Source organism: Podarcis raffonei, chromosome 6 (assembly GCF_027172205.1).
Source record: "Podarcis raffonei isolate rPodRaf1 chromosome 6, rPodRaf1.pri, whole genome shotgun sequence".
Taxonomy (NCBI): domain Eukaryota; kingdom Metazoa; phylum Chordata; class Lepidosauria; order Squamata; family Lacertidae; genus Podarcis; species Podarcis raffonei.
The window spans coordinates 57,566,566-57,593,372 of NC_070607.1; the positions used below are offsets into that span (position 1 = coordinate 57,566,566).

At 45.3% G+C, this 26,807-nt stretch overlaps 1 protein-coding gene across 10 annotated transcripts in view; it reads left to right on the forward strand.

Annotated features, from left to right (window-relative positions):
- ATP2B4 (ATPase plasma membrane Ca2+ transporting 4) overlaps positions 1 to 26,807 on the forward strand; it is a 161,063-nt gene that overhangs the window by 110,072 nt on the left and 24,184 nt on the right. For 8 of the 10 annotated variants that reach the window (XM_053393175.1, XM_053393168.1, XM_053393167.1 and 5 more), the window contains 14 exons: positions 1,541 to 1,798; positions 2,631 to 2,756; positions 3,563 to 3,688; positions 7,683 to 7,718; positions 9,767 to 9,931; positions 12,037 to 12,251; positions 13,202 to 13,444; positions 15,597 to 15,838; positions 18,447 to 18,681; positions 21,854 to 22,033; positions 22,717 to 22,804; positions 23,772 to 23,878; positions 24,897 to 25,088; positions 26,131 to 26,344. In XM_053393175.1, coding sequence (XP_053249150.1) covers positions 1,541 to 1,798; positions 2,631 to 2,756; positions 3,563 to 3,688; positions 7,683 to 7,718; positions 9,767 to 9,931; positions 12,037 to 12,251; positions 13,202 to 13,444; positions 15,597 to 15,838; positions 18,447 to 18,681; positions 21,854 to 22,033; positions 22,717 to 22,804; positions 23,772 to 23,878; positions 24,897 to 25,088; positions 26,131 to 26,344 — 2,427 coding nt within the window. The remainder of the gene's footprint in view (positions 1 to 1,540; positions 1,799 to 2,630; positions 2,757 to 3,562; positions 3,689 to 7,682; positions 7,719 to 9,766; positions 9,932 to 12,036; positions 12,252 to 13,201; positions 13,445 to 15,596; positions 15,839 to 18,446; positions 18,682 to 21,853; positions 22,034 to 22,716; positions 22,805 to 23,771; positions 23,879 to 24,896; positions 25,089 to 26,130; positions 26,345 to 26,807) is intronic. The other 2 variants (XM_053393174.1, XM_053393171.1) reach the window with 1 other exon arrangement.

Here is a 26,807-nt window from a genome sequence, read left to right on the forward strand (position 1 = left end):
GCTTCAAAGAACCACAACTACTTCTGGTTCCGCCTTGCAGGCAGATGCTAAACCTGATAGCTCAGTAGACCCTTCCAACTTTAAGATCCCAGGGGCTGGCTCATGCTTGTGTATTCATTACTTGGTGATAGCAACATCAAGTGATCCGCTCCTACAAACAGGTAATCATTAATGATAGAGCCTTCACATCTGAAGTCATTGCAAACACAGAGGGCTGGATTTAAGCAATATGGTGGGCTAATGGAAGCCAGCACAGAGATTCCTGGTAGCACAAGAGGGTGCCCCTCCCAGACAGCCCACGCCTCTCCCAAATCTGCTGTAAGGGGGTCAGGAGAACACCTAGAACAGTGTGGGTGGGTGTGGGAAGGGGAGATCACCGCACCGGCCAAGCAGAAATGCTTGTGCTGGTGGCATAATTGTATCAACACGACACTGAATTCCACCCAAAGGTTTTCATCTGAGACCCTTCACATATTTTCAACTGCATGGAAATTACAGTCTTCATGATCTAGGATACTAGGTACAGTTGTTTACTGCTTCCCTAAGATGGGAAGGATGGAGAGGAGAGACGTTAAGGTGTGTGTTGGGGATGGCTTTGGGGTTTGGGGGGTCAGAGAGAACCATTGTGGTACCTTCTGACAGTTTGCTTTGGTTTGTGGACTTTTCCTTGTTTCCCCTGAATTTGGGGGTGGGACAGCTTTGTGGGGTAACATGTCAAACCAAGAGAGGAAACCATTTTTCCTAATGGTTTTGTATGGGTATGACCTTTCAGAGATGGAGTAATGTTGAACCTGTGAGCCAAGGTGGTTTGGAATAGCAATAAAGGGCAATAAATAGGGCCAGAATGACAGTGGGAAAAGAGCAAGTGGTACTTTTGTTATTTTATGTTTCTTAAATGTCCTTGGTTGGTGTCATCAAGACATTTAATGCCTTGTGAATGGGCTGTCCTTGAGCATGTCTCCTTCAATGAATAGGAGTTTTCCATCAACTGTGCACAGACTTTGCTTGCCACTGTCCAGCTACAAGGCTCCAGGCCCAATCTTAACACATTTTCCCTCAGAAGTAAGTCCTGCTGTGTCCAGCAGGATTCACTTTGGGTCAGTGTGTAGAGGGTTTTAGACTTATGCTTTTGAAAATATGTTAATATGCTATGTAGTGACCTTTATTATGTGGATAAAAATAATTCCTCCCTTTTCGACCCTTTGTCATTCTGAGCTTCTAGTGCAATGTGCCTTCCTCTGCTTTCAAAGGGACTCACCAAGGGCACTCGTTACAAAAAAACCCAGACTAGTTCCTTCCTTATTTTGTATTAATGGTTTGGAGAACATTATTACTTCCCTAGTCTCACTACCTGCTCATCATAATCTGGGCAGGTAGCAAGTATTATGCTAGTGTCACAAACAAATAATTCTGTTTTATGGTTTTTTGTGAAGGGCAACTGGCAGAGAGTGGCTGTAAAAGTAAGTTTGTTACTGAAAACATTCTCTCTCTCTCTCTCTCTCTCTCTCTCTCTCTCTCTCTCTCTGTCATGCCATGGCAGTGTGTGGGCAAGCAGCAGCTGGTGCAGAGGATGAAGGTGAGGCTCAAGCTGGATGGATTGAAGGAGCAGCCATCCTCTTCTCGGTCTTTATTGTGGTGCTGGTCACAGCCTTCAATGACTGGAGCAAAGAGAAGCAGTTCCGGGGCCTCCAGAGTCGGATCGAACAGGAACAGAAGTTCACGGTCATCCGGAAGGGGCAGGTTATCCAAATCCCCGTGGCTGAGATTGTGGTGGGGGATATTGCTCAGATCAAGTATGGTGAGTAAAATACTGTAACTGGCCGGACAATCTGCTCCTTCTTTCCATATGTCACGGGTTTTTTTGTCATTCGTTCTTATCCCTGAGCTATGTGAATGTTCTGCACTGGCAATGGAAATGTCTCTTATCCATCAGAGAACTTCATTCCCAAGGATAGAGGTGGGTGTGATAGGCCTGAAAGTTATGAGAGCAGCTGGGGCAGTGTTGTGTTGGTATGGTGTAGGAGGTGAAAAATGATGTGGGAAGATATTATGGGCAAACGGCAGGGATGGGGAATCTAACAGTAAGTTAAGGAGAAAGAGGGCTAATGGATTTTTGGTTTATTGTAGAGTTGGTCAGAGAAATGCCCATCTTCCAACAACACACCAAAAAAGCCCTCTTTCTCCTTAACTCTCCCTCCTATTTCTGACCAACAGAGTTGGAAGATGGGCATTTCTAGAAAGAAGTGAGGAGGGGAACGGCTGTATAGTATGAAGAACCCAGCACTGAGGTCACTCATGGGTATTCAGTAGTTGTGCAAATAAGATTTCTGAGCCAAAAAATAAGGTTGAAGATGAAAACATCAGATTCCTTCAGATTCATATTAACGCATCCCAGTTATTAGCCTGCCTGAAAACCCGCATACTATCTATATCTGTTCTGAACTTTCTTTCTTTCCTGCAAGCATCACACCAACCCCATAACCTGTCTTTCTGTAGAAATGCAAGTTTCGTGTCTCTCCCCTTTCAAGATTCTAAATGGATCTCAGAAATTAGTGAAAATGGAGTCGCTTCAGGTTTGGTGGAGAATAGCTGAAAACTCTTGAGAGTATGTTGATTTTTGCATCTTCCAGGTGATTTGTTGCCAGCAGACGGGATTCTGATCCAAGGCAATGATCTGAAAATTGATGAGAGCTCTCTGACTGGGGAGTCAGACCAAGTGAAGAAATCTCTGGATAAAGACCCCATGCTGCTTTCTGGTAAGTCTGTCATGATTGCCAACTCGGATCCTGGTATACATTAGGGACAATAAGTTGAACTGCAGCCCATTTGGTGTTGTGTTCGAGTTCTTTTTATCCTGGGGGCATCTGCTTGTAATTATAGCCATGCCCTGCTGGCCATCCTTAGTGGAGATTCCATAAGCTTTTCTGTGGTAGAGAAGTTATGTTCTGATGCTCTAGGATGTTATAGACAGGATTATCCTCTTTCACTCTGAGCAATGAGGTGCTATGTTGACAGGCCTAAAGATTTATTCTCTGCTGGAGGAGCATGCACACTTTGAACTGCCAGCATAACAGGCTTCTTCCTCCAGTTTCTTTCTCAGTAAGCACATGGTGATGTGTGCTGGAGTATGACACTCCATTTGTAGCCCAACAAAATCATTCACTCTGCATAACATCCCTGATGCCTTTCTTCTGCATGGGGATCTATGGAAGGAAAAAGCAAGGGTAGCTCAGGAACTGAGTTGCCCTTATCCAGCTATCTGTTGTGGGCATGTGGGCTCTCGTTCGCTCATGGAGTTCACATCTGAAAGAGCTTCCCCATTCCTTCTTAGCAGAGAGGCCAGCTCTGTGCATACACTTATTTGTGTATGCTTTGCTGCCCCTTTCATTGAAATGAATGGAGAAGCCAGCGCACACATGAAGCTCTGGAAATCGCATGTGAGCCTAGAAATGAGGCTCCATCTTCTATTTTTCTCTGCACTTTCTCGCAGAATTCATTGTGCTTTCTCCTCTCCATTCCTCATGGTTGCCTTTCTCCACATTTTGCCTTGTCTTTTCAACAGGGACTCATGTGATGGAGGGCTCTGGTCGAATGATGGTCTCGGCTGTGGGTATCAACTCACAAACTGGAATCATTTTTACTCTACTGGGTGCTGGAGAAGGGGAAGAGGAGAAGAAGGTCAAGAAAGGTAAGAAGATTCTGGAGCCAGGCTTTTGTGGGAAGCATCATCTGAGAGTTCCTTAGGTGCATTGACACTTGGTGGCTGGAGTGGAACACATGCTCCCCTTTGTGTGAGTGTCTGAACTGAAACCCTGTGAGTTTTAGGAAGAGGAGATGTTGGGAGTTCTGCGTCCAATGCTGTGAACTCAAGATGTAGCTGGTACAGGCATTGCCAATGAAAGAGGCTAGTGAATTTCCAGCAACTTCTTCTTGTTTCCTATTCAGCTGCCGCTCAGTAAAGTTGAAAAGTTGGGGTGGGCTTGGTGGGGACAGGACTCCTTGGGGTCTACTATCCATAACTAGTTTTAGAAACAATACATGGATTTGCTCCACCGAGCTACCTTCTTAAGCTGGCAGAGTTAGCTTTCTTAAAAGGGACACGTGGGAATTTCAACAAAGTGTTGCAGTGTGGAGTGGAACAAATAGGGCAGCAACCAGCCAGCCATGACATTCTCTCAAACATCCAGTTCCATCCCCCCACGCCAACAGTCAGTATTCCCTGGGAATTGAGAATGTGCAGTTTGCACTGGGCTACTTATTTATAAGAAATATTTATATACCACTTTATCGTAAAAATATCAAAGCAATTGACAGAGTAGAAATATGAAACATAATGTCATAGAATAAAAACATTAACATGTTAAAAACAGGCATCTATAACCATTGTGGAAGTACCATATCGCCTTGATAGGCCTGGCAGAAAAGAAAAATTTTCAGCAGGTGCTTAAAAGTTGGAAGATGCCTGCTGAATCTCTGTTAGGAGAGCGTTCCACAGGACTGGGCAGATAACATCTAAAAACCTCCAAGTCTGCTAATACCTCACTGTTGTGTGTGGATGGTGCCGTTTTGGCTGTATAAGGTTAGGCACTTAGAGAATGAGTTTACTTAGGATAAAGACAAGTCAATAGTCTATCAATGGCTATTTAGTCATGATAGCATTACACCTCTGAATACCCGGTGCTGGAGTTAAGCAATGGGACTGAGGATTGTTGCTTCTGAGCTTCCCAAAAACATACGTCTGAGTTCTCTTTTAGAACTCTTAGTGTGATCAAGTAGAATTTTCCTCATGTTCTCTAAAGCCTGAAAGGGAAGTTGACACATCATTGGAATGATCAAAGTCCTTCCCAAACTCCTTGTCCCTAAGACATTGCCACCAAGTACATATTTCTCCTCTGTTTTTTGTTGTAATCTGAAATTATGAAGCTCCTGCCATACTGAAGTTGGAATAGAGGGAACAGTAGGATGCATATGTTCTGCCATCATTCATGGATTACTTGACTGAGAGAGGTGTTTTGTGAAAGAATTCTGTTCTTTCTACCAGCTACCTGTGCAGGCTGGTGCCCATGGTCCACTAGAGCAGTATTTTCCAACCTTGGGTCCCTAAACATTGTTGGACTACAATGCTAATTGTCCCTAACCATTGGCTAAGAGTCCAACAGCATCTAGTGGGGAACCAGAGATGGAAGAACACTGCTTGGAGCATGTTATCACTGAAATTAGTAATAAGGAATACATTATGTAGCATTTTACGAATACATTTGTTAACTTGTTCATCCCCAGAAAGACCAAGGGATAGCTCAGTTGGCAGAATATGAGACTCTTAATCTCAAGAGTTGTGGGTTCGAGCCCCATGTTGGGCAAAAGATTCCTGCGTTGCAGGAGGTTGGACTAGAAGACTGTGGGGTATGTCATTCTTAGTCTAATTTTTCAGAAGAATAAACTCAAACTGAATCATAGTAGCTTTGGTCCAGACAGTCCTAACTAACCATTGATTTCATACTCATGATAAGGGCTGGCTCTACACCAGTACTTGAAATGCTAAGCATGATCAGAGCTGGTTTATAGCAAAGCAGTCATTTTGAATCAGAGCAGGTCAGCGTGCATTTGACTATGCTGGCACGTAAGCCAATCTAATGCACACCCAGTTCTTCACAGTAGGTTTGGTTTCCAAATAAGACTTTGATGCTTTCTCACTTTCCACCGAAACACGTTGGCATGTCATTTACACGAACAGAACCCTGCCCACAGGTCTGACTTGCTTGCTGCAGTTAGCAGAAGTGGCACCTGTACTTTTAACCCAACCCGGCAAGCCATGCAGTGGGATCGCCAGCATCCTCCCCACTGAAACAATACTAATGGACAGCCAATGTCGGAAGCATTAAACAGACCGGGACAAAGTGAAGCAGAGAAGAGACTGTTGTTCCCTCAGTAGCCAGATGGGAGTCAACACTGCCTCTCCAGGGAATTTTGTTTTGTTGTCTTGAACTAAAAATAAAATATATTGATGAAGCTGGGTTGGAGAGTCAGGTGTGTGCATTCGTACACACAAGAGTTGCCACTTCTTCCTAACCTTTTGGAAATTCGGAACTGGAAGAAATTGAAATACCTGCAGTAGTAGCTACTAGCTTCACCAAAAAACATCATTTAGTACCTGGAGGATGCAAAATGTATTGAGCCGCACCCCCAAGGCTTAGTAGAGTTTCTACCCCCACACAGCTCTGCAGAAACTGTAGCTGCTGAATCAAGCAGACCAGTTAATCGGCCATAGTAAAAACAGACCCCCTTCCCCCGCGCAGCCCACCCCAAAATACTGAGCAATATTATTCAGTATGTGCCCTAGTTGCATAAAGAAAGTAGTCATGTTGGCGGAGGTGTGGTTCTCTCTCTCTTCTGGGGGAAAAAAATACAAATAAAGAATCCTGAAGATTTAAAAATCAAAACATTACCATCAGGATAACCATTCCACTCCTCACTCAGTCTGGCTGTATAATTATGTATGTGCAAATCCCATCAAATTCCATGGAACCTATGCATGAGTGTGTGTGTGTAGGGTTGTGTGCTGTTAGTCACTTAATGCAGATTTATTGCCCCAACACACTCTTTTTTTCCTTTTTCCTTTTTTGAGCCACTGTTCCATACTTACAAACTGGGGCAGTGAATAAGTGGTAAAAGGATGGATTTTTCCTATTCTTTTAAGTTCATAAATTGACTGGTTGGTACGAAATCAGGGCGTGGTAGTTATTCTGGATTAATTACTCTCAACTGAAAGGGCTGCATCTGGCAAAATCTGCATGCCAAACTTTATTCAGGTCTGCTGAGGGCAGACTGAAATCCATAAGAAAATGATGCAAAGCTGCTTTGCTGGAGGGGATGCTCTCTCTGATCTTTGCTGGTTTGCATCACACTGTGGGCCATGGACTTATATGGCTGTGGCATATTATGCATTCTAATTGCCTGCTTCTGTTAGCACTGTTTATGAACTGTCCTGTAGAGAGGATTGGAGTCAATCTGCAACTCTCCCAATATGATTCATTCCTCAGTAGGAACAGTTCTGGGCAAGCTCTGTACTGCTCTTCCATTATACAAAGATCTCTTTCCTGAAGAAAGTGGAGTAGCAAAGAATTTTATTTAGCATTTGGCAGCTGCTCTGGAATGTAACCTGAGCAGCCAAAGAGGTTCCTTATATTAATGCTTTTGAAGATGTTTTATTTGGGTTTGGGAGGCAGGGAGGGCCTGAAGCACCAGAGTTTGGGAGTCTCTAGATTAGAACTTCCACATGGAATGGAAGTCCAAGGATAAGCTTCCCCATTTGTTGTTGCAGGGAGCTGAACCAAACCCCACCATCACTTCCCCAATATCCATTAGTCCCAAGGCTAGTTCCATTGATTCGAAGCAGTGCTTGTTTCTGCAGCTGCTTGCTGCTTCCATTAGAGCGAAGGCGAGAGCTGGAAGGTGGGGATTTGCAGTGGCCTTTTTAGTTGTGAGGAACATTGGACTTCTCCAGCCCTGTTGCGATGGTGCTCAGCCCAGGTGGCAGCTGTGTCGTGCATAGCTTTCCTTCCATGTCCGACAGCCTCCCCAAGAGAGCACTGAGCCCCCGCATACGGGTGTCCACCAACAGGGACATCGATGTCACAAACCGTGTGCTCAGTGCTCCACCCTTTCTCTCTTTGTCTGAACAGGTAAAAAACCCGGAGCCCCCGAAAATCGCAACAAAGGTAACCAGCCTCTCCATCCTTTGAACCAGCACCACACTAACTACTGAGCATTCCTCCTTCCTTCTTCCCATGAGTCTGTGCTCTTTGTTGCTACGGCGGGATCTCGCCTTGTTGTTCTAGAAGAGGGTGTAATGATTAACATAGTGCTAACCACCCACCACTTCCGTCCTTGCTGGGCAGCTTCCCATATCTGGTGTTGCAGCACCCCCTGCTAGCTGAGCATTGCATTTCAGGGCTGACAGGGTTTTAGTCATACATATTTTTCTCCAGTCCCTAAGTTTCAAAAATTGTTCATTTCTTCATGAAGAAAGGATAGGCTGCTGTACGCAAGATGTAAACAAAAATGCAAAACGTGTCAAGGAACATAAGAAAGCACTTTTTCCCCCCACAGTTAAATTTGTGAGGCTGTGCTGAAAATGAAATTGCAGCTTCTTATCCTGTGGGATCCCACAATATTTTAGCTTGGTGGAATTGTGCTAAGCTGCATAAATGCCCAGGATCACCCCCATTAGTATCTCGTTCTGCTCCAAACCCCTAAATCTTTACTTTTTAATCAGGGGCCTGAGGTGGGTCCAGCACACCTGGTCATTACACTCTGTTCTTCTCATGGCCTTTTGAATCAAAGTGAGTGTCTATTCTCTGATATGTTTCACCCCCTGTTCTTTCCAGGCTATGGTGAAGAAGCCCATTTCTGCACCTGTCTGTTCTCCCTCTTCCTATACCTTCTCCTTTCTCTTTCTCTTCCTTTTTTCTCAACAGTTTTGAGTTTTCCCTCCTTCTGATCTGAACTCTTGGGTTATTTTGGGATTGGCCCCCACTCCCCCATCATGTCCTTCAATCCTAACTGTGCAGATCAGTTACAAAGCAGCCACGTACACATTCATCTGAACCCGCATCACTTTGGGAAGAGAAAAAAGGTGGGGGGGACTGGTTTGGTTATTTCAGGGATTTTAGGGATTGAATCCTTGCCTCTGGAAGGTGACACAGATTGCTGCAGTTGTGCTGATATGCACCAGTTGAGGATCTGCCTCTTGTATTTTGGAGAGGTTCCAAAGACATTGTGGTCTAGACCACAAAAGTGACAGGTGGGAAACAGACTAACAGATTCCCTTCCTATTAGTTGACTCAGTCCTTGCCCCCTCATAATTAACCTTCCTCTTTCCCTCCCCACCCAACAACTCCACAATTGTTGTGTTATGTACAGTGAAAAAGACTAGCTCCCAGAGGCCTTAAAATGATCAATGCAAGGGATCTGATCAGAGGAAAGATTTTCCAGCTAAAAACAATTCTAGTTTTGTATCAATTATTCAGGTGATGATTTAAAATAAGAGCTAATCTTATCTGCTGTTCTATAAGGAGAACCTCCTGCAAATATTAACTGTCAAGCAGCTCGGATCACTTGCTGAACTCTTTTGAGTTCTTCAGCTGTAAACCATCCCAGAGCCTGGACAGAGGTTCCTTGCACTTTGTCCATCTGCGCTCCTGGATGCTTGCGCTTGCCTCTAAAATAGCCAGTACCAGCCTCTGCTGAGGAGCAGAGGACTTTAGTCATGCCATGGGAGTCTGAGTATAATAGCTGTCCACAGGTTAGGTTTTGCACCGCTTCCACCTTGCTACCTCAGTGAGGTAAGTACCAATAACTCCATCTTACAGAAATGCTCATGGAGGAGATGCCTTGCACAGGGACATGCAGCAAATCAGCAAGCCGATCTGGGAAACAGATCCCCAGAGTTGTGCCTCCTGTGCCTTCCTAGCAAGGCTGTCCTTCCTTCCAGGTGTAGTCATCTGAGATGTTGAAATGTATTGGCCTTTGGGAGGGGGGGATTTTTTTGCCACCTGCTTCAGTCATCTGTTCCGGAGGGATGTGGAACAGGGCTCCCTGGATGTCTAGGTTGACCAAGTGTCTGTGTCTGTTGTTGGGGTTCCTGTGCACTGGGATTCTCTCTCCCTCTCTGTGCCGTCCTTCCTTCTCTTTCTGTTGCACCTAAAGTGTTTCTCAGCTGTTCTTCCCACTCATTCGGCCACTGTTTGTTTCGCCCTGGATCCAGCAAAAACTCAAGATGGTGTGGCCCTGGAGATCCAGCCACTGAAAAGCCAAGAAGGGGTGGAAAACGAGGAGAAGGAGGAGAAGAAGAAGGTAAAGGTCCCAAAGAAGGAGAAGTCAGTGTTGCAGGGGAAACTCACCCGTTTGGCAGTTCAGATTGGAAAAGCAGGTAAGCATGTTAATAGAGGCAGGATTTGGCCATTTTGCAAGGCTGTCTTCCTAGTTTGTTTGTTGTGCACGGGCAAGGAAGGCAGATCCAAAGCAAGCATGACAGAAGTCAAGTGCAATTCCACTCAAGTGTTCAAAATCTGACTTAGGCTGCAATCCTGTGTGCATTTAGGGCTTATCCATACTTCCTCTTGTCCCACTGCTTTCCCCTGGGGAAAACCGCTCTTTATTTCTCAGTTGGAGCAAATGGCAATTCAGGTTTTCTCTGAATCGACATTTGCTCCGATTTAGCACTAAAGAGTAGGTTTTCCCTGTAAAAGGAGCAGGACAAGGGGAAATCCACTTTGACCATGCCTAAAAAGTATGGGCCAGGCACGGGACAAGCAGAAGTGTGGGCAAGCCCTTAAATAGGATCATACCAGAATGAAGTCAGCAGAACTTATTTATGAGTAGGTGTAAATAGGATTGCTCTGTCAACCCAGCTCCATACTCAGTATTTATTCTGACTGGCAACACCTCCCCAGGGTCTTTTCTCTCCTTGCTACCTGCAATTCTTTTAACTAGAAAACCAGGGATTAAATCTGAAAATATCTGTATGAATGTCACGTTCTCTGTTGCTTCCTCACTGGTAAGGTGAACACATTGTATATGGAAGGTTCCCAATTCAGTCCTACCATTTCTAGCTGAAGGGTCTCAGGTAGCTGCCTGGGAATTTGAAGAACTGTTGAGTGTCAGAGGAAATAATATTGAGCCAGATGAACTAAAGTTCTGGCTGGGTGTAATTTGCCTTGTTCTTTTAAAGTGTGGTGGCCTCCTTCCCACTGTAGCTGTACAAAGATCCCTATCTGAATGATGTCAGAATGGCTCTTGATTAAATTTGTTGCCTTAGGGCCTAAGTGCAAACATGTACAATACCCCAAAGACCTTTATAAGAAATTGTTTGGAGGAAAGCTGGTTTTAGGAGGAACCATTTATGGCAGAGAAACAGGAGCAGCCTCTATGCTCCGAATTTCCAACTCCCAAAGCAGCTTTCCTGTAAAGGAAGAAAATACATACTGTTTGGCTTTTGTTAAAATCATTTGCATGTAATGCTTAGGGGAAGGGCCATAGCTTAGTGGTAGAGCATGCAAAAGGTCTCAGGTTCAATCCCCAGCTTCTGCAGATAAGACTTTGCTCCCAGCCTCTGCGGGGAGACTCTTGCCCTAAAACCCTGGAGTGTCACTTCCAGTCAGTGTAGACTGTGCTGTGCTAGAAGTTTACCAATGGTCTGACTCAGTAGAAGACAGCTACCTATTTCCTAGGTCCAGCTGAGATTCCAGTTGACACTGCACCCCAATTGGCCAAAATAAACCAAGACTTCCTCCCTGCCAGCCCTGCTAACCCAAGTGTTTTGAAAAATCCCGATTCATGACTTTTTCAAAAAAGGGGGAAGGGGAGAATAGGAAGACTGAATGAATAAAATTCGCTAGAGAGACTGTTCCTTTTTGTTTGCCTTTGAGCAAATTGCTCTAAGAGCAGATGCAGGCACAAGCAATGCCAACCATTTCTCTGCAGCTACGAGGCCGAGAAAAGAAGCTTCATCCTGAGTAATGAGTTCAAAGGCGGGGCAAAATTGTCTCCTTGGTAACATGTGGCAGTGACTGACGGGGGTGACTTTGCATTTGCCCCTGCCTTCCTGATACTGGCTGTTGCTGCTGCTTACTGAGAGGGGGGAGTGCAAGGTGTAGGGAGCTCAGCCTGGTGCTGAGGCGATGGCAGAAGGGTCAGATTGGGTTTGCAACTCCTCGTGCCCCTACACTGAGCACCCTGTATCTCTCCCTCTTGCTAAGTGACAGTGATGCTTGACATTGGGAACCAAGCACCCCACACTGACCTCTGTTGTAGTCTCTACACCTCTTAGACACAGAGAAGAGGTGCTCTTGTGCAAGTTAACTGGTGCATTGCAGTTCTCTCCAATGTGAGACCTGAAATCAGTAAGCTTTGATTAGTACCCCTCAGTCCAGGTTGGCAACTATAAAATTATCACTGTGGTCCAGCCAACCCTATGATCTTCTGGTGGTCTGCCCTCACCTTCCTTCTCTTTCTGTTCCTGTTCCTCCTCCTCAGGCCTGATTATGTCAGCCATCACAGTCATTATCCTGGTGCTGTATTTTGTGATTGACACCTTCGGGATTCAAGGAAGGCAATGGCTGGCCGACTGCACCCCCATCTACATCCAGTATTTCGTCAAGTTCTTCATCATTGGTGTCACTGTGCTCGTGGTAGCTGTGCCTGAAGGCTTGCCTCTGGCTGTAACCATCTCTTTGGCCTACTCTGTGAAGGTGAGAGGCTGGAAGCCAGAAGAGATTTTGGACCTGATATTCGCTGCCAGGTTGGGGGAGACAGGGTGGGGCTGGATCTGGAGGTTGGGTTGCTTTCTTCAGTTTTAGGGGGAATGGCTAGATTTGTATTTGCCACAACAGATTTATTGTGCAAGGGAGTGGAGAGCAAGGTGCCTTTTTCTTTGATGTGCATGAAAGGAGTGGCTAGAAGCACTTGGAGTCAGAGTTTTACACTGTTAAAATAAGAAGCACATTTACTCAACTTGAGCCGGCCTCCACTTCTTATACCAAATGCTTAGAGAGAAACTAAGATAGATGTGAGGTCTGTTCATCTCTCTCTCATTTTTACTCTAATGTGGCATTTAAGAATAATATTGTTTGGCACATCACTGCGGGGTTGTTTAGTTACAACTATTTCCCAAAGAGGCAGATTTGCAATATTTGCTTCTTCTCCCCTACTTTGATTTCTTTCATGCTTAATAATAATGATGATAATGATAATAAATTTCATTTATACCCCCCTCCCTGGCCAGGACCAGGCTCAGGGAGGCTAACATCAAAGTATGATACATTAAAAACATAAATCACACAATCAATTAAAATACAGCTTAAAATAAAATTTGGAGCAGAATAAAATCAGATGGCAACCCTTGGATTATAACTATAACTATAGGGGATGGGAGCATTGAGTGCTCACCAGGCCCAACTGTTTGTGCTGGTCTTATATGAGCTGGTGGAAAGGGTTAGGGAGGCCACTTACATACTGGGTATTATAACAAAAAAAGAGGGGGGTCAGACTGGGCCCCAACCAAAGGCCTGTCGGAACAGCTCCGTTTTGCAGGCCCTGCAGAAAGAGACCAGCATCTTGCATTGGTTGAATGGCCAGTCTGCCTCTTTGCCATTGAGTCTCCATAACCCTTCTTAGTGATTCCTGTGTTTCCCTTGCACAGAAAATGATGAAAGATAACAATCTGGTTAGGCACTTGGATGCTTGCGAGACAATGGGCAACGCCACTGCTATCTGCTCAGACAAGACAGGTACTCTCACCATGAACCGTATGACTGTGGTCCAAGCTTATGTGGGGGACACCCACTACAGACAGATCCCTGACCCAGAAGCCATCCTGCCCAAGACTCTGGACCTCATCATCAACGGTGTTGCAATAAATTCTGCTTACACCTCTAAAATCTTGGTAAGTCCTGGCTTTGTGAAGGAGCTAGCATTGCCACCCTTCATCTAGTTCACCAAGGAGAGGAGTTTAGTAGGGCCTTTCATCCACCTGAAGATTGCCATTCTGTGGTGGAAGGATTGGTGCACACACACTTCTTCCCTACGTGTATAAAGCATAGTGTGCACCAGGCACTCCATGCACAAGCCCAGGCGCTTGTGGACTTCATTGGTGTTATCTTTTCCTTTCCATTTGTGCCTGTGTGCAACACGCATGCAGCGATGCACACATGCTCTCTCCTTCCACCACAGAACCAAAAGATGGACAAGCATCCTTGTGCTTGTCCCACAATTAAATCTGTTATCTTCAAGCATATCTTTAGTGTTCAAAAGAATGCTTGAAAATGCCCAATTCCTTCTGCTTCCTACAGCCCTGTTTCTGAGGCGAGGGGGATCTCTTTTGGGAACCAGGATGGGGCCACAGATGGAGAAAGCAGCTCCCTCAAAGGAGAGCCTAACCAAGCTTCTTCTCCTTCCTTTGGTGTCTGAAAAGTGAAGGTGCTTTCTGTGTAATGATGCTACCAGTGCCATTTTCTCCTGAAGATCCCAGAGGTTGAACTGCAGTCCCTCTGATCCACAGTGGAAAAAGATGCTGTGAGCTTCACCATGCTGGCATCGTCTTACGAGAGAGCTTAGAGAGCTGTTTTATTAATCTTCGTAAATAAAATAAACATCTTCACTTTTTAAACAGTCAGGGAAAGGAGTGAGGCAGGCAAGGCTCTCTCATCTTTGAGGGAGCCCTCTGTCACCTGCTGCCCCATCCCTAACCCCAAAGTGTGTTCTTTGCTCTTTGAGTGGCAGATGGACAGAGGAGGAGGAGCTTGAACAAGCCGCATCAAGCTCACAGTGGACTGTGCCTGCTTTTTAATTTGATGGAGGGATGCAACAGCCTCTGCTGCAAATGCTCTCCCTATCAATGTTCTTTTACCTGGGTGAATCTGTGAACCAACACTATCAGCTGTCACACTGATCTGCAGCATATTTACCGAGGAACAGAAGAGCCTCAATAGGTTTGTAGGGAGGAAAGCAGGACATTTGTCACTAACTTACGGTCGGGCGGTCTCACTTCCAACAGGATTAATCTCTGTGTAGGGAAAAGCAACGTCTGCTGGGATCTCTGTTCTCAGACTTGGATCCCTGTTACATGTATTGGCTGCTTGCAGCAGAAAAACACACCGTGCCTTTCATGTGTTAACAAATGCACTTTTTTCTCAAACATGAAAGTAATCTTCGTGTCTGGAAAAAAATAGCATATGAAGCTCTTTTTGAAATGTCTAATATACATAAACCTTCCAAACTCTCCAGTGAGGTAGGGAAGTGCCGTGCAGTTGGCTCCTCTGATCTGGGACTGACAAGGAGAAATCTGAATACCCACCAGTCAGTCTGAGATCAGAAGAGGTCTCTGCTTCACAAATCTGACAGGTAAGGAAATTCTGCTAATATCCCTTTCTCACAGATAGAAACTGAAGCCTAAAGAGATTAAGGCTTTGACTTCTGAAAGATAAAAATAACAGCCATCTAGCTAACTCACTTTGGATTTTCATCGTTTTTTACCTCTGAAATTCTCTTCTAGTGACAGGAACCCACCATAGACAAATCCAAATGTTTTTCATTGCATATTGTTGCCTCTTTGCTCCAAGGAGCTCAGAGTTGGGGTCAAACCAGACAGAAAGTTAAACTCCTCTTTGCATTAGCATGCATGGTTTTTTGGTTTTTTGTTTAATGCAAAAAGCATGAGCTAAAGGGGCTGATAATTACCAGGATCACAGCCAGGCTGGAGAGGGGGAATTCTGATCCAAAAGGATTCTTCATATGATAGATGCATATATTTGGTTTAATCCTCTCCCCCAATCCCCACATTGCAATTTTATTCTCCCTCTGAGGTGGTTGGCTCAAGGACAGCAACTAGATCAGATTCACCCAGGGAGCTTCATGACTGAGTAGGGATTTGAACCCACAGCTCCCTGGTCCAAGTCCAGTGCTGTACCCACTAAGCCTCACTGGCTTTCCCTTCCTGTTCTGTGCTTACCAGATTCAGATAGGGTGCAAGTGGCCATGGCTGTTTAGATGTGATTTGCCATTAGTTTATCACCTGACACTCGTTTTGGGAAATCTAGCCACCAGAGAAAGAAGGGGGCCTCCCACGTCAAGTTGGAAACAAGACAGAATGTGCACTTCTGGGTTTTGTGCTGGACCTGAAGCAGGATTATCAAGCCGTCCGCAATGAGGTGCCAGAGGAAAAACTCTACAAGGTGTACACCTTCAACTCGGTCCGCAAATCCATGAGCACGGTGCTGAAGAACCCAGATGGGAGCTTCCGCATGTACAGCAAAGGAGCCTCTGAGATCCTCCTGCGCAAGTAACTAACTTCTCTCCTAATGGTTCTGTTGGGGTCTCTGGTGATTCTTTCTACCATACTCCAGAAGGGTAACTGTTACTTTGTGGGTGCAAAGAAACAGCAAAGAGTCTTATCAACCAGGAAAGCTTGTGCTGTAATAGATTTGTTAGTCTTTAAGCTTCTACAGGACTCTTCTTCTTGTTGTTTTCCATTTCCCTTCTTTACCACTGTCCCCAGAGTTCCCACTGGCAATGGAATATCTAGGCAGACTCAGGGGCCTTTATTGCAGAAAGCTGGACATTTAAAAGCCAAAATAGGCATGATTTCATTCCCACAATTAGCAGTTACAGGAATGGGTTTTTAAAAAGTAAATAGCAAGAGCAGGGGACCCAATCCAGATTAGAGTTCAGAAGGTAACCCTCCTCTCCTCCACTACAGATTGGAGCTGGGGCCTCTTTGCATTGGAAACTGTAGGAAGTCTCAGTTCAGATTAAGACCGCAGTGGGGCCCCAGAGTTAAAACCACTACATACACATATACCAGCATCCTGATTCAGATTAGCCCCCCTACACCTGCTACTTACTTGATTAAAAAAAAGCAACACTCACACATTAACAGAACTGATAATTGCGTGAGTGACATCATGTCTTAGTTTGAGCTTCGAAGAAAAGCTTGAGTCAACTATCTAGGCTGCTGTTTTCCCTCCTTACGTTCAGCCCATCTTAACAAATGAGGAAGGGGGAGGATGAAAGAAAGTTGGCGATGATGGAGGTTCTCCCAGGTGCTAGGTCTTGGTGAGCTTCGCAGAATCGTAGGGATGGTCTGCTGTTTTCCAAGAATTCTCTTTTGCTGAAAAAGCTTGGAAAACCCATCCCAGTCCAAACTGAGATGGGCAGATTTCACCCATCTTTACTACTCTGTGTTAAACGTTGGCCAATGTCACAAACACTGGTAAGGATAAAGCAGGTACCAAACTCACACTCAGAACTGAGCATCGCTGTCATAATGGTTAATTCAGTGCTGCAGTCTGGAATAATAAAAAGAACACGTATATCTGTATCCATTTTCATCAAAGGAACATCAGAATTAAGGTTGACTTAGGATCAAACAAACTCATGGGTTTTGAAGTAGGAGATATCTTCTCTGTGGTTTCACGCTACACATTAATTACTTGGATTTCAACACAGTTTATAGGTGCCTTATCTTTTAATATTTCCGTGATTTTTGTAACAGAGGTTCTCTCTTACTCGCTAATGCCACTGCAAGGAGTCATAGAACTGTAGAGTTGGGAGGGACCATGAGAGTCATTTATTCCAACCCAATTGCATAATTTCATAGTCTCTTCCTTTTTGCTGCTTATGTCAGCCTAGCATGGAGTCCTTAACCATTGAATATCCTCTGGGTTTTTGAAGTGGCAAGATACTAATGACACAAGTAGTTTCATGGGTTGAGGAATATTCAGTGATGCATGCTAGTTATGAAAGAATCTGCTTTCCAACAGTTATTCACTCCCTCCTATTGTGCCCACAAAATGGTATTTCCTTTCCATGTTTTTAACGTTGAAGATCATACCTGCTGCCCATTCATAGCCTGTCAAAGTCACTGTGTTCAAAAAGAGGATAGTCATGCATGTAGGGGCAGAATGAGGCCTGTGTTCTATTCTATTTATTTATTTGATTTCTATCCCGCCTTTCTTCCAAGGATCTCAAGATAGCAGCATACATGGTTTCCCCTTCCTCATTTTTCCTCACAACAACCCTGTGAGGTAGGCTAAGAGACAATGGCTGACCCAAGTTCATCCAGTGACTGAGTGGGGATTCGAATCCTGATCTCCCAGGTCCTGGTCCAACACACACTACACCACATTGTAGCCGTGGATGAGGTGCTGGAAACTCCGTAGGTCCCCAAAGCATGCCTAAAAATGACCTACTCAATTCCCTTCTATTTATCCCAACTTGTCCAGTCAATGGTCCAGTCCACTGGTGGGGGGGCATTCTCCAAGAGAAAGACTCAGCTCTGCTCTAGACATGAGGCACCTCTCACTTTCTTTCTTGTCTACATCTGTACTGGGATTGTTTTATTTATTGTTTTATCGCTTGTTGTTTGCTACCCTAGGCTTCTTTGGGAGGAAGGGTGGGCATATAAATTTAATAGATAAAATAATAAAAATAATAGAGCCGTCTTTCCCCCCCAACCTCTACAGCAAAATGGATGTAGACCTCTTGGTCTTCTCCTGGTGGCTACGAAAGTGTCTTATTACGCAAACAAAATATGCACCACAATGTATTTGGTATCTCTGTCTCATTAATATAGTTGCTGAAGTTCAACAGGCCCTTAATCTGTGGACAGTCTTGTAAATTAAAGCTAGGTTAAGGCTCAAGTTAGGAATGGGTAGCAGGACAGAATTTCCATTAAAGAGGGCAGCACAACCCTTCTCATTGTTATTCTAGGAAGGAGAAAGTAGATAATGTACTCCTGTATGTAAAATAGTGTGTAATCCATGCCTCACTAAGGCACAATCCCTTTGGACCACATACCTAAAGCTCTTTGCCTTTGCTTGCATGAATACATCTTCTGGAAGACATGCTTATTATTCCTTCTGTTTCTCCCCACCCTACCTTTGATGCAGATGCACAAAGATCTTGGACAAGAATGGGGAACCCAGAATATTTAAGGTGAAGGATCGGGATGAGATGGTGAAGAAAGTGATTGAGCCAATGGCTTGTCAGGGGCTGCGTACCATTTGCCTGGCATATCGGGATTTCCCTACTGGAGTTGAGCCTGACTGGGATACGGAAAACGAGATCCTGTCTGACCTTACCTGCATCACTGTGGTTGGCATTGAGGACCCTGTTCGGCCAGAGGTACCAGCATGGCTCTCTTTGATTTTTGCCTAGTGCAAGGAGGAGACAAATCACTTCTGTCCCCTGAATCATATTCTTTCGTCATGTTGACTCTCATTTGGTCCCAACTGTTTTCCAGATTCATTTCCTTCAGACCCAGCTTTGTTTCCTCTTCTGATGCTTGTTCCCTTGAATGGGTCTTGTGCAAACCAGTGACTTTTACACTGGGCCTCTTCTCTAACATCCACCTTACCACTTTTCCTCATTTGTCACTGTTACTTTAATCACCAATTCAGACTTTCAGTATATTGGACTCCTTTGCCCTTTCCGCCCCCTCTTCTTTCCTGCTGTCACTTCCTATCTTTGCCATGGCTCTGCTTTTTCTTGACTCCTGTGCACTGCTTTCTTATGTGTCCATCTGATTTACTGAACTTCAGACCTGGCTTCTTATTTATCTGCTCCTGCTCATCTGCTTTTAACTGCCTTAGTCCCATAAACTTTCTGACTGCTGCCATCACGGTCCTGCCTCACTCTCTGCCAGAGTTTGAAGATAACTGTATTTCCCATTTACAGTCAGTGGGTTGAATCCAATGTAGCGCTAAATTAAACTCACTTAGTGGCATGCATTTTCCAATGGCAAAATATTTTGCACCAGCCGAATGTTGTTGTGCAAGAGGCTGGATAACCAGTTTACTGGTAACTTTGTGGAACAATAGATTGCATACTTCATTATGCAGCACATTTCTGCTAGCACAGCTGTATTCCTCTTTTGCTCAACATCAAAACTTGCCCATCCTCTGTTGTGCCCGTGCACAGAGAATTCTGGATACAGCCCAGAAGCCGCTGGGATGCTGTGTTTTCAGTAAGGCTGGTAGTGTGAAGAAAAGGCCCCTGTGAGATTCTGGCAGCTACAGAGCAATGAGAAAGTCATGCGGTACAGCTTTGTCCTCCACGGAGTCACATTAATGGGGGGAAAGCTGCACCTGTTGAATGCTACCCTACTGTGCAGTTGTTGCAGAAGTTGACAGCTGTGTTAGGAATTGCCTGGAAGAGGGAATTTTGGCACACCCTGCTTTTCCAGTCACGGTGCTGCGGGAGGTGTGGCAAATATCTTAATTCTTTCTTCCAAGCAATTACAGAAGGGCCCAGGAACCCTGCCTCATCCTGAATGAGGCAATTTTAATTTACAAATTCCACACAGAAGCAACTGCAGGGATTCTGACAGGGAATGAAGGCTGCTGAGGGAAGGGGCACGTTTTGAGCATCCAGCATCCGCCTCCTCGGCCTGTTTCTCCCCACCTCCCACACACTGTTTTCTCTCACAGCTTACTATGGTGGTGACAAGCAGACAACTGACCTAACAGAATCAACCATCCCAGGCCTACCTCTTGATTACATTTCAGCGCTGGCCCCCTGCACGCGCCTTTCCTTAATTAGATGTTGAATTATCTGGGGTTGGAAATGGCTTTGCAGATGCCCTGCGTGCAGTAGCTCTGGAGGCGGTGATTCAATTTGCTGGTGCCTTAGTAATGTCTCCTTCCCTCCCTCCCTGCTCAGGCTTGCTCGGTACAAGATAAAGCCTATTAGAGCAGGGATGCAGCAATGAAATCAGTGTTGCAGGGCAAGGAGGGAGGCTGGCCTGCCACTACTTTGCTGTCCCATAGCGGGCGAGTGGTAAAAAAAAACCCTCTCGCCCGCCCACATTGTGGCGCCAGAGGTTCCCAAGCGATGCTGCGTCATTTGGGGGATGGGGCGCAACAAGTTTATGTCTCCCTAGAGGCAAGATATTGTGCCTATTCCAGAAAATGCTCAGAAAAAAACTTGTTGCCTGGCTACGAACGGTGCATTTTCTGAGAAGCCACAATTGGCTCCAACTCTCAGCACACAGATTTGTACCTACAGACAGTGAAATGCATGTTCGTGTGTGAGAAAGGTCATCGTGCATGGACCACCCTGGGCTCCTTTGGGAGGAAGGTTGTGATCTAAATTTAATCAAGTAACAAATAAATGACAGCTTACGTTTAGGTTTTGTACAGTTCCAGCAGTAGGGGATCTGTCATGTACGAATACAACCCTTTAGCAGAGCACTTTCAGCTTGCAGTTCATGGCAATTTCCTCTTAGTTCCTTTTATTTTTGACTAAGTGGAAGGCAATCTCTTATTTTTAGTCACACAAAGAAGGGCCTTGGATGATGATCGGAGGGTGCAGATTGGTTCCTATGGAGAGAGGTGGTCTTTGAGGCATTGCGGCCCTGAGCTGTTTAGAGCTTATATGTCAAAACCAACACTTTGAATTGGGCCCAGAAACTAATTGGAAGCCTCATCATCCATAATCAGGTCATTTAAAGTTAAAACCATTTTAAATTGTTAAAATAAATAAAGTTAAAACAATTTTAAATAATTGGGGTAATAATAACAACAAGCCCCAGTAAGCAATACCCCAACCCAAGGTTCCATGAAGCGCCCTGCCCTCCTAGGCCAGGTGGAGGAGGCCTGTAAGGCAGGGAGAAGGTTCACCAAGACTACAGCCAAAAGGAGCTGCTTTTTTAGAGACAAAATCTGAAGATAACTCTGTAACTTTTTCTGTTACTGTGTTGAAAGTCCAGTGGGAATAACTTGAACAGGATATACATCTTTAAACAAATATTTATTGCTTTCTCTTTTTTTTTAATGACCTATGTTTGGAGCAGTTGAATTGCAGTGTTGTCTGGAATGTATGGACATAAAAACACAAGTGAAACTTGGAACAAAATGTTGCAGAGTGAAGTGTTTCTGTTCAGCGTTCCAGCCAACCCACTAACCCGTCTTTCAGGATACTCCATTCCAATCTCCTCCCTCCCCTGGTTTTCCATTCCCCCTCACTGTCTGCATTCTGTGGCCACTGAGCCTGCTTAAAACAATTACCGTGTTGTTGAGGTGGTGGGGCTTCCACAGTTGAGGTTTCTTCCTAAGTATTTTTTTCTACTTCTGCAAACCTGGGTTTTTCACCCTGAGCCTCCTGATTCCCTCCTGAGCACAGATGTATCATTTTGACTACATAAGGATCTAGACTCAGGTAATGAGTTTCCTGTTAGTTTATAGTTGTTGTTCCCCACCCTCCCCGCTCCCTCTTCAGCCTTTATCCATGATTTCCCGCTGCCTCATGCGTGCACGGCTCAGCTTCCTGACTCTGTTAGCTCATGGCTTTCCTACAGGTGCCTGATGCAATCCTGAAGTGTCAGCGAGCTGGTATTACTGTCCGGATGGTTACAGGTGACAACATCAACACAGCCCGTGCCATTGCAACCAAGTGTGGCATCTTGCTACCTGGGGAGGACTTCCTGTGCTTGGAAGGGAAGGAATTCAACCGGCTGATCCGCAACGAGAAAGGAGAGGTGAGAGGAATAAGGGATTGAGGGAACAGGGTGGTGTAGAAGCCACTCAGGGGCCTGGTCAGTTTATTTAGAGGACCACTCCCCGCTTGACAGTTTCTGAAACGTGTCTCATTCTGTGTAACGCATTCATTCCGTGATCTCTGGGGAATAATGAGCTTTTTCAAGCTCCTGAGAAGGAAACTCTTAGCTCTGAAGTGCAGGCTTGGCAAGGCTAGAATGCAGCTATAGAGAGGGCTTTTCCCTTCCCATGCTTGTTTTTAATACTACAGGTATTTTCTATGGCCTCCTGCTTTGCACCTGGGCTGACTCCAGCCACTTATAAAGCTGGCTGGTTTTGCTCAGGATAGAATCAAGAGAATTGTAGAGTTGGAAAGAACTTTGGGGGTTATCTAGTGCAACTCCCTGCAATGCAAGAATCTCAACTGAAGCATCCATGATAGGTGGCCATCCAACCTCAACCTTCTCATGCTTTATATGAGATCCATGTTAGCATGGACAGAGTGGGTTTTTACCCACATGATTGGCTGGCACAACCCCTTGGATTGTGAAATTATATTAGTTTGCCTTTAGATAAGCAGGTGTCACTTGTGAGTTCTCAGAACTTCCAGGTAGGAGGAAAGAGGAAAGCAGTTCTCAAGCTCCTGTTCCAGGCCAATTGGTGAGATTGTGGTTTTGTCTTGCAGGTGGAACAAGAACAACTGGATAAGATTTGGCCCAAGCTACGGGTCCTGGCACGATCTTCACCCACAGATAAACACACACTTGTTAAAGGTAAGGACTTCTGAGGTGACGGAACTTGCCCTCCAAAAAAATGTCCTCCAGAAAGTGGGAGGGGGAAGAGAATAGAGGGGGCAGAGCCCAGCTCCCTATAGCAGCATTCTGTGCATTCGCCTTTAACCTGCATGTGTGAAACAGACCTTTGCTTGGAAAATTATATCCTGCCATTCCAATGTGGGAAAGAAATACTCAGTGCAGCTTTCACAACCAAAAGCAGTTAAATAACAATTAAAAAAATTAAGAGAAATAGAATCATGGAATTGTAGAGTTGGAAGGGATCCTGAGAATTGCCTAGTCCAACCCCTTGCAATATGCAGCTGTCCCATACAGGGCTCAAACCTGCAACCTTGGTGTTATCAACACAATGTTCTAACCCAGACTTTTCCAAACTTCTCATGACACACTTTTTAGGCATGCATCATTTTGCGACATGGTAATTCCGTTTTACTAGCAAGTGAGAGGTTAAATTAACCCCTTTCCAGGAGCACGGGGAGCGTTCACACAACACACACTGCAGCCAACACACTAACGTGTCGCGGCACACAGTTTGGAAAGCTCTGCTCTAACCAACTGAGCTTAGAAAACCCCTTTTTCTTCATCAGCAGGCAGACTGAACGCTTGCCGAAACAGTAAAGTTTTCAGCTGACAGTGAAACATTGGCAAAGGGGAAGCTGCACAAAGCTTCGGGAGGCAGAGAGTTCCACAGTCTAGGCGCCCCAAAATAAAATATATCCTTGCCAACTATACTTAGTGGCATGTGTGAAAGGGTCTCCCCGATGATCTTTGGTGGATAGCCTCATATGGGAAGAGGCTGCCCTTTTGGTATCATTGGCTCTAAGCTGTAACCACCACAACCTGAATTGCTTTTGGAAAATGACCCATTGCGTTGCCGCTGGATGCTTTGCTGCCAGTTTGGGTCTCTCTGTGCCTGCCCTCTACTGACGTTCCTACCATCTTTCAGGAATTATTGACAGTACCGTTGGAGAACGGAGGCAGGTGGTGGCTGTGACTGGGGATGGCACCAATGACGGCCCAGCCTTGAAGAAAGCAGACGTGGGATTTGCTATGGTATGGACTAATTGGTGTGTTGGAAACCAAATGCAGCAGCATGTGGGGTTAGTGATTTGCTTGTGTGTGCCTTGCCATAATGGAGCTGATAAGCAGTGTGTGTTAAAGCTCTGTTTTTATTCTGCTCTATTTTCTGTTTCAGTTTTTGCACTTTGCAGAAGTCAGGAATGTTTCAGCTCAGGACAGAATCTCACAATCCCTGGGCTCAGTAGGACACAGCAGGCAAGCATTAGGAAAAATTGGTCACCACAGGATACCTGCTTAATACTTCTGAAGCTTTCTGGGATTGTTCTGGCAGCGGCAGATTCTGTAGTAACTGACTGCCACCGTGTGTCTGTAATGGAGTTTTGCAATAAGCCCAATTGCCTTCTTGATCTGCTGCCATGGTTCTTCACTGAGGTGCAGGAGGAGTCTGAGCAGAGAATTACTGCCTAGGTTTCCATCACACTTTTGGTGTTGCAAAGGGGGACAATCAAAATCACCAGTGGAATCTGCAGCAAAATGTTGCCATGTTCCATACCCTCCTCTATGATCCACCATTCCCCCTTGCCACCCAGTTTTGTGTGCTTCCCTGCCTGTAATAGAATTATATGCCCATTGCTCAGTCCTCAATGGGCTGTTTCAAGCCTTCCCTCCCTTAAACTTAGCAGGTGTTTATACACACCCCCTGCAAATTGTGAGGTTCTCTGAGGCCTTCCTCTTCTGCGTGGATGGTCCCATTTTTTATACATAAGAGCTGACACTCAACTCTGAACTTCAGAAAGAGAGGGGGTATTTTATGTCTCAAAGGGCCTTGTATTTCCTATACGCCAATCAGTTAACTCATCCATGTTTTTTGGGGGGAGGGGATTATGGGATTAGCCATCTAATTCCTCCTGCCATCTCGTGGTCCTCATCTGAAACTGGAAGGTGCCTGCCATTTTGAGTGCAAGCCTATCTCTGTGGAGAACCAGTCATAGCAGCAGAACGACGACCTCTTGCCAGCTTGATCTCCTCCTCCTCATTTTCTCTCCCTCAGGGCATTGCTGGCACAGATGTGGCTAAAGAGGCCTCAGATATCATCCTGACAGATGACAACTTTACAAGCATAGTCAAGGCAGTGATGTGGGGCCGCAATGTGTACGACAGCATCTCCAAATTTCTGCAGTTCCAACTTACGGTCAACGTGGTGGCTGTGATTGTGGCTTTCACGGGCGCTTGTATCACACAGGTAACATCAGTCAAACGGGGAGGGGTTTTATCTATAGCTTAATGTTTGGAACAATTGAGGTGTCTTGGAACTAGCCATTCTGAATGCCATTCCTAGCTCTGCTGGGCCTCTTTTGTTTTGGCGCTTTGAAATTCACAATGTCTGGTCTTGATGCAGGGCAGCGTGTAAAGACCTGTGTTACGGAGATGGTTGGGTTGGATTTCAAAGGTAGCCATTTTCTTGTTGTATCCAGCCCAAAGATCCATCTAGCATTTCCAGCAGTGGCCAACTGGATGCTCCTGACAGGTCTCAAAGCTGATGAAGAGAGCAATCCCTTGTTTGTCATCAGCTTCTGGTAATCAGAGGTATAATGACCCATAAAATGGAAGATCTAGATGGCTATTGCAGCTCATAGCTAGGAATGACCTGTCCTCAGTACCAAGGGATGGAGAAACTGCAGCCTACAGATGTTGCTGGACTACAACTCCCATCATCCCTGAACATTGGCCATGCTGCCTGGGACTAATGGCAGTTGGAGTCCTGCAACATCTGGAGGACCAAAAGTTTGCCATCCCCAGCTCCATACATTTGTAGAGATTATTGCAGCGTGGAAGCACTTGGAAAATTTGCTGTCATTGCCTATTGAAACATCTCTGCAACAATGAAGACTGCATAGATATTATTTTTTATTAATTAAATGCAAGTTGGTGTTCTGAAAATAGTTAGGAGTTGGAGCCTTAAGGATGCACAAAAGGTATTTGGGAGAAGATTATAGATCATAGAATTGTAGAGTTGGAAGGGACCACAAAGGTCATGGAGTCCAACCCCCTGCAAGATACATGTGCTAACCCCCACTCTGCACTAAATATTTAGTAGTTTAACACTATAGTTGTAGCATTAGTATTCCTGGGCTTCCAACTTGACCATCCCTGGATACTAGTGGGTTAAGAGTTTGAACTTGTTGCATGTCAGCTCCAGGTGAGCAGCTGTTGGAGTGGGGAGGCATAGTCTTGGACCAGAAATGAAATGCACTCCTTTCTGATGGATGCTTCTCCCTTTGCAGGACTCTCCTCTGAAGGCTGTCCAGATGTTGTGGGTCAACTTGATCATGGATACCTTTGCTTCGTTAGCCCTTGCCACAGAACCCCCAACCGAATCCTTGCTCTTGCGCAAGCCATATGGCCGCAACAAGCCACTCATTTCCCGCACCATGATGAAGAACATCCTGGGGCATGCTGTGTACCAGCTCACCATTATTTTCACACTGCTCTTTGCTGGTGAGAGTCAGAGATGGAACTTGCAGCCTTTAGCAAGACATGAAACCATTAGGTTGGGTCTTGGAAATCAAGGTTCTCCTTTCCCTATATCTACCCTGCTATACTTTCCTTCCCTCCACACACAAAATTGTGGGCCTTCAATTTAGCTGGCAGCAATAATTTATAATAATTCTATGGTAGCTGTTGGTTGTGTTGCTTAGCATACAGAAAAGTTTTCAAACAAGGCTACTCTTTCAATAAAATGAAACTGTTCATGCAGCTGATTCTGATAGCTGGCTACTCTCCCATCTATGATGTAGACTGCCAGGAGCCAGTGGCGGAGCAACATGCTGCAGCCCCCGGAGTGGAGAACAGGCGGGGGCATGGTGCGTTGCCCGCGAGGGCATACTGCATATCTTGAGATGGTGTGGCACGCATCCCGGGGGGTGGCCGGGATGGCACCCTTTCCCCCAAATGGTGCCCG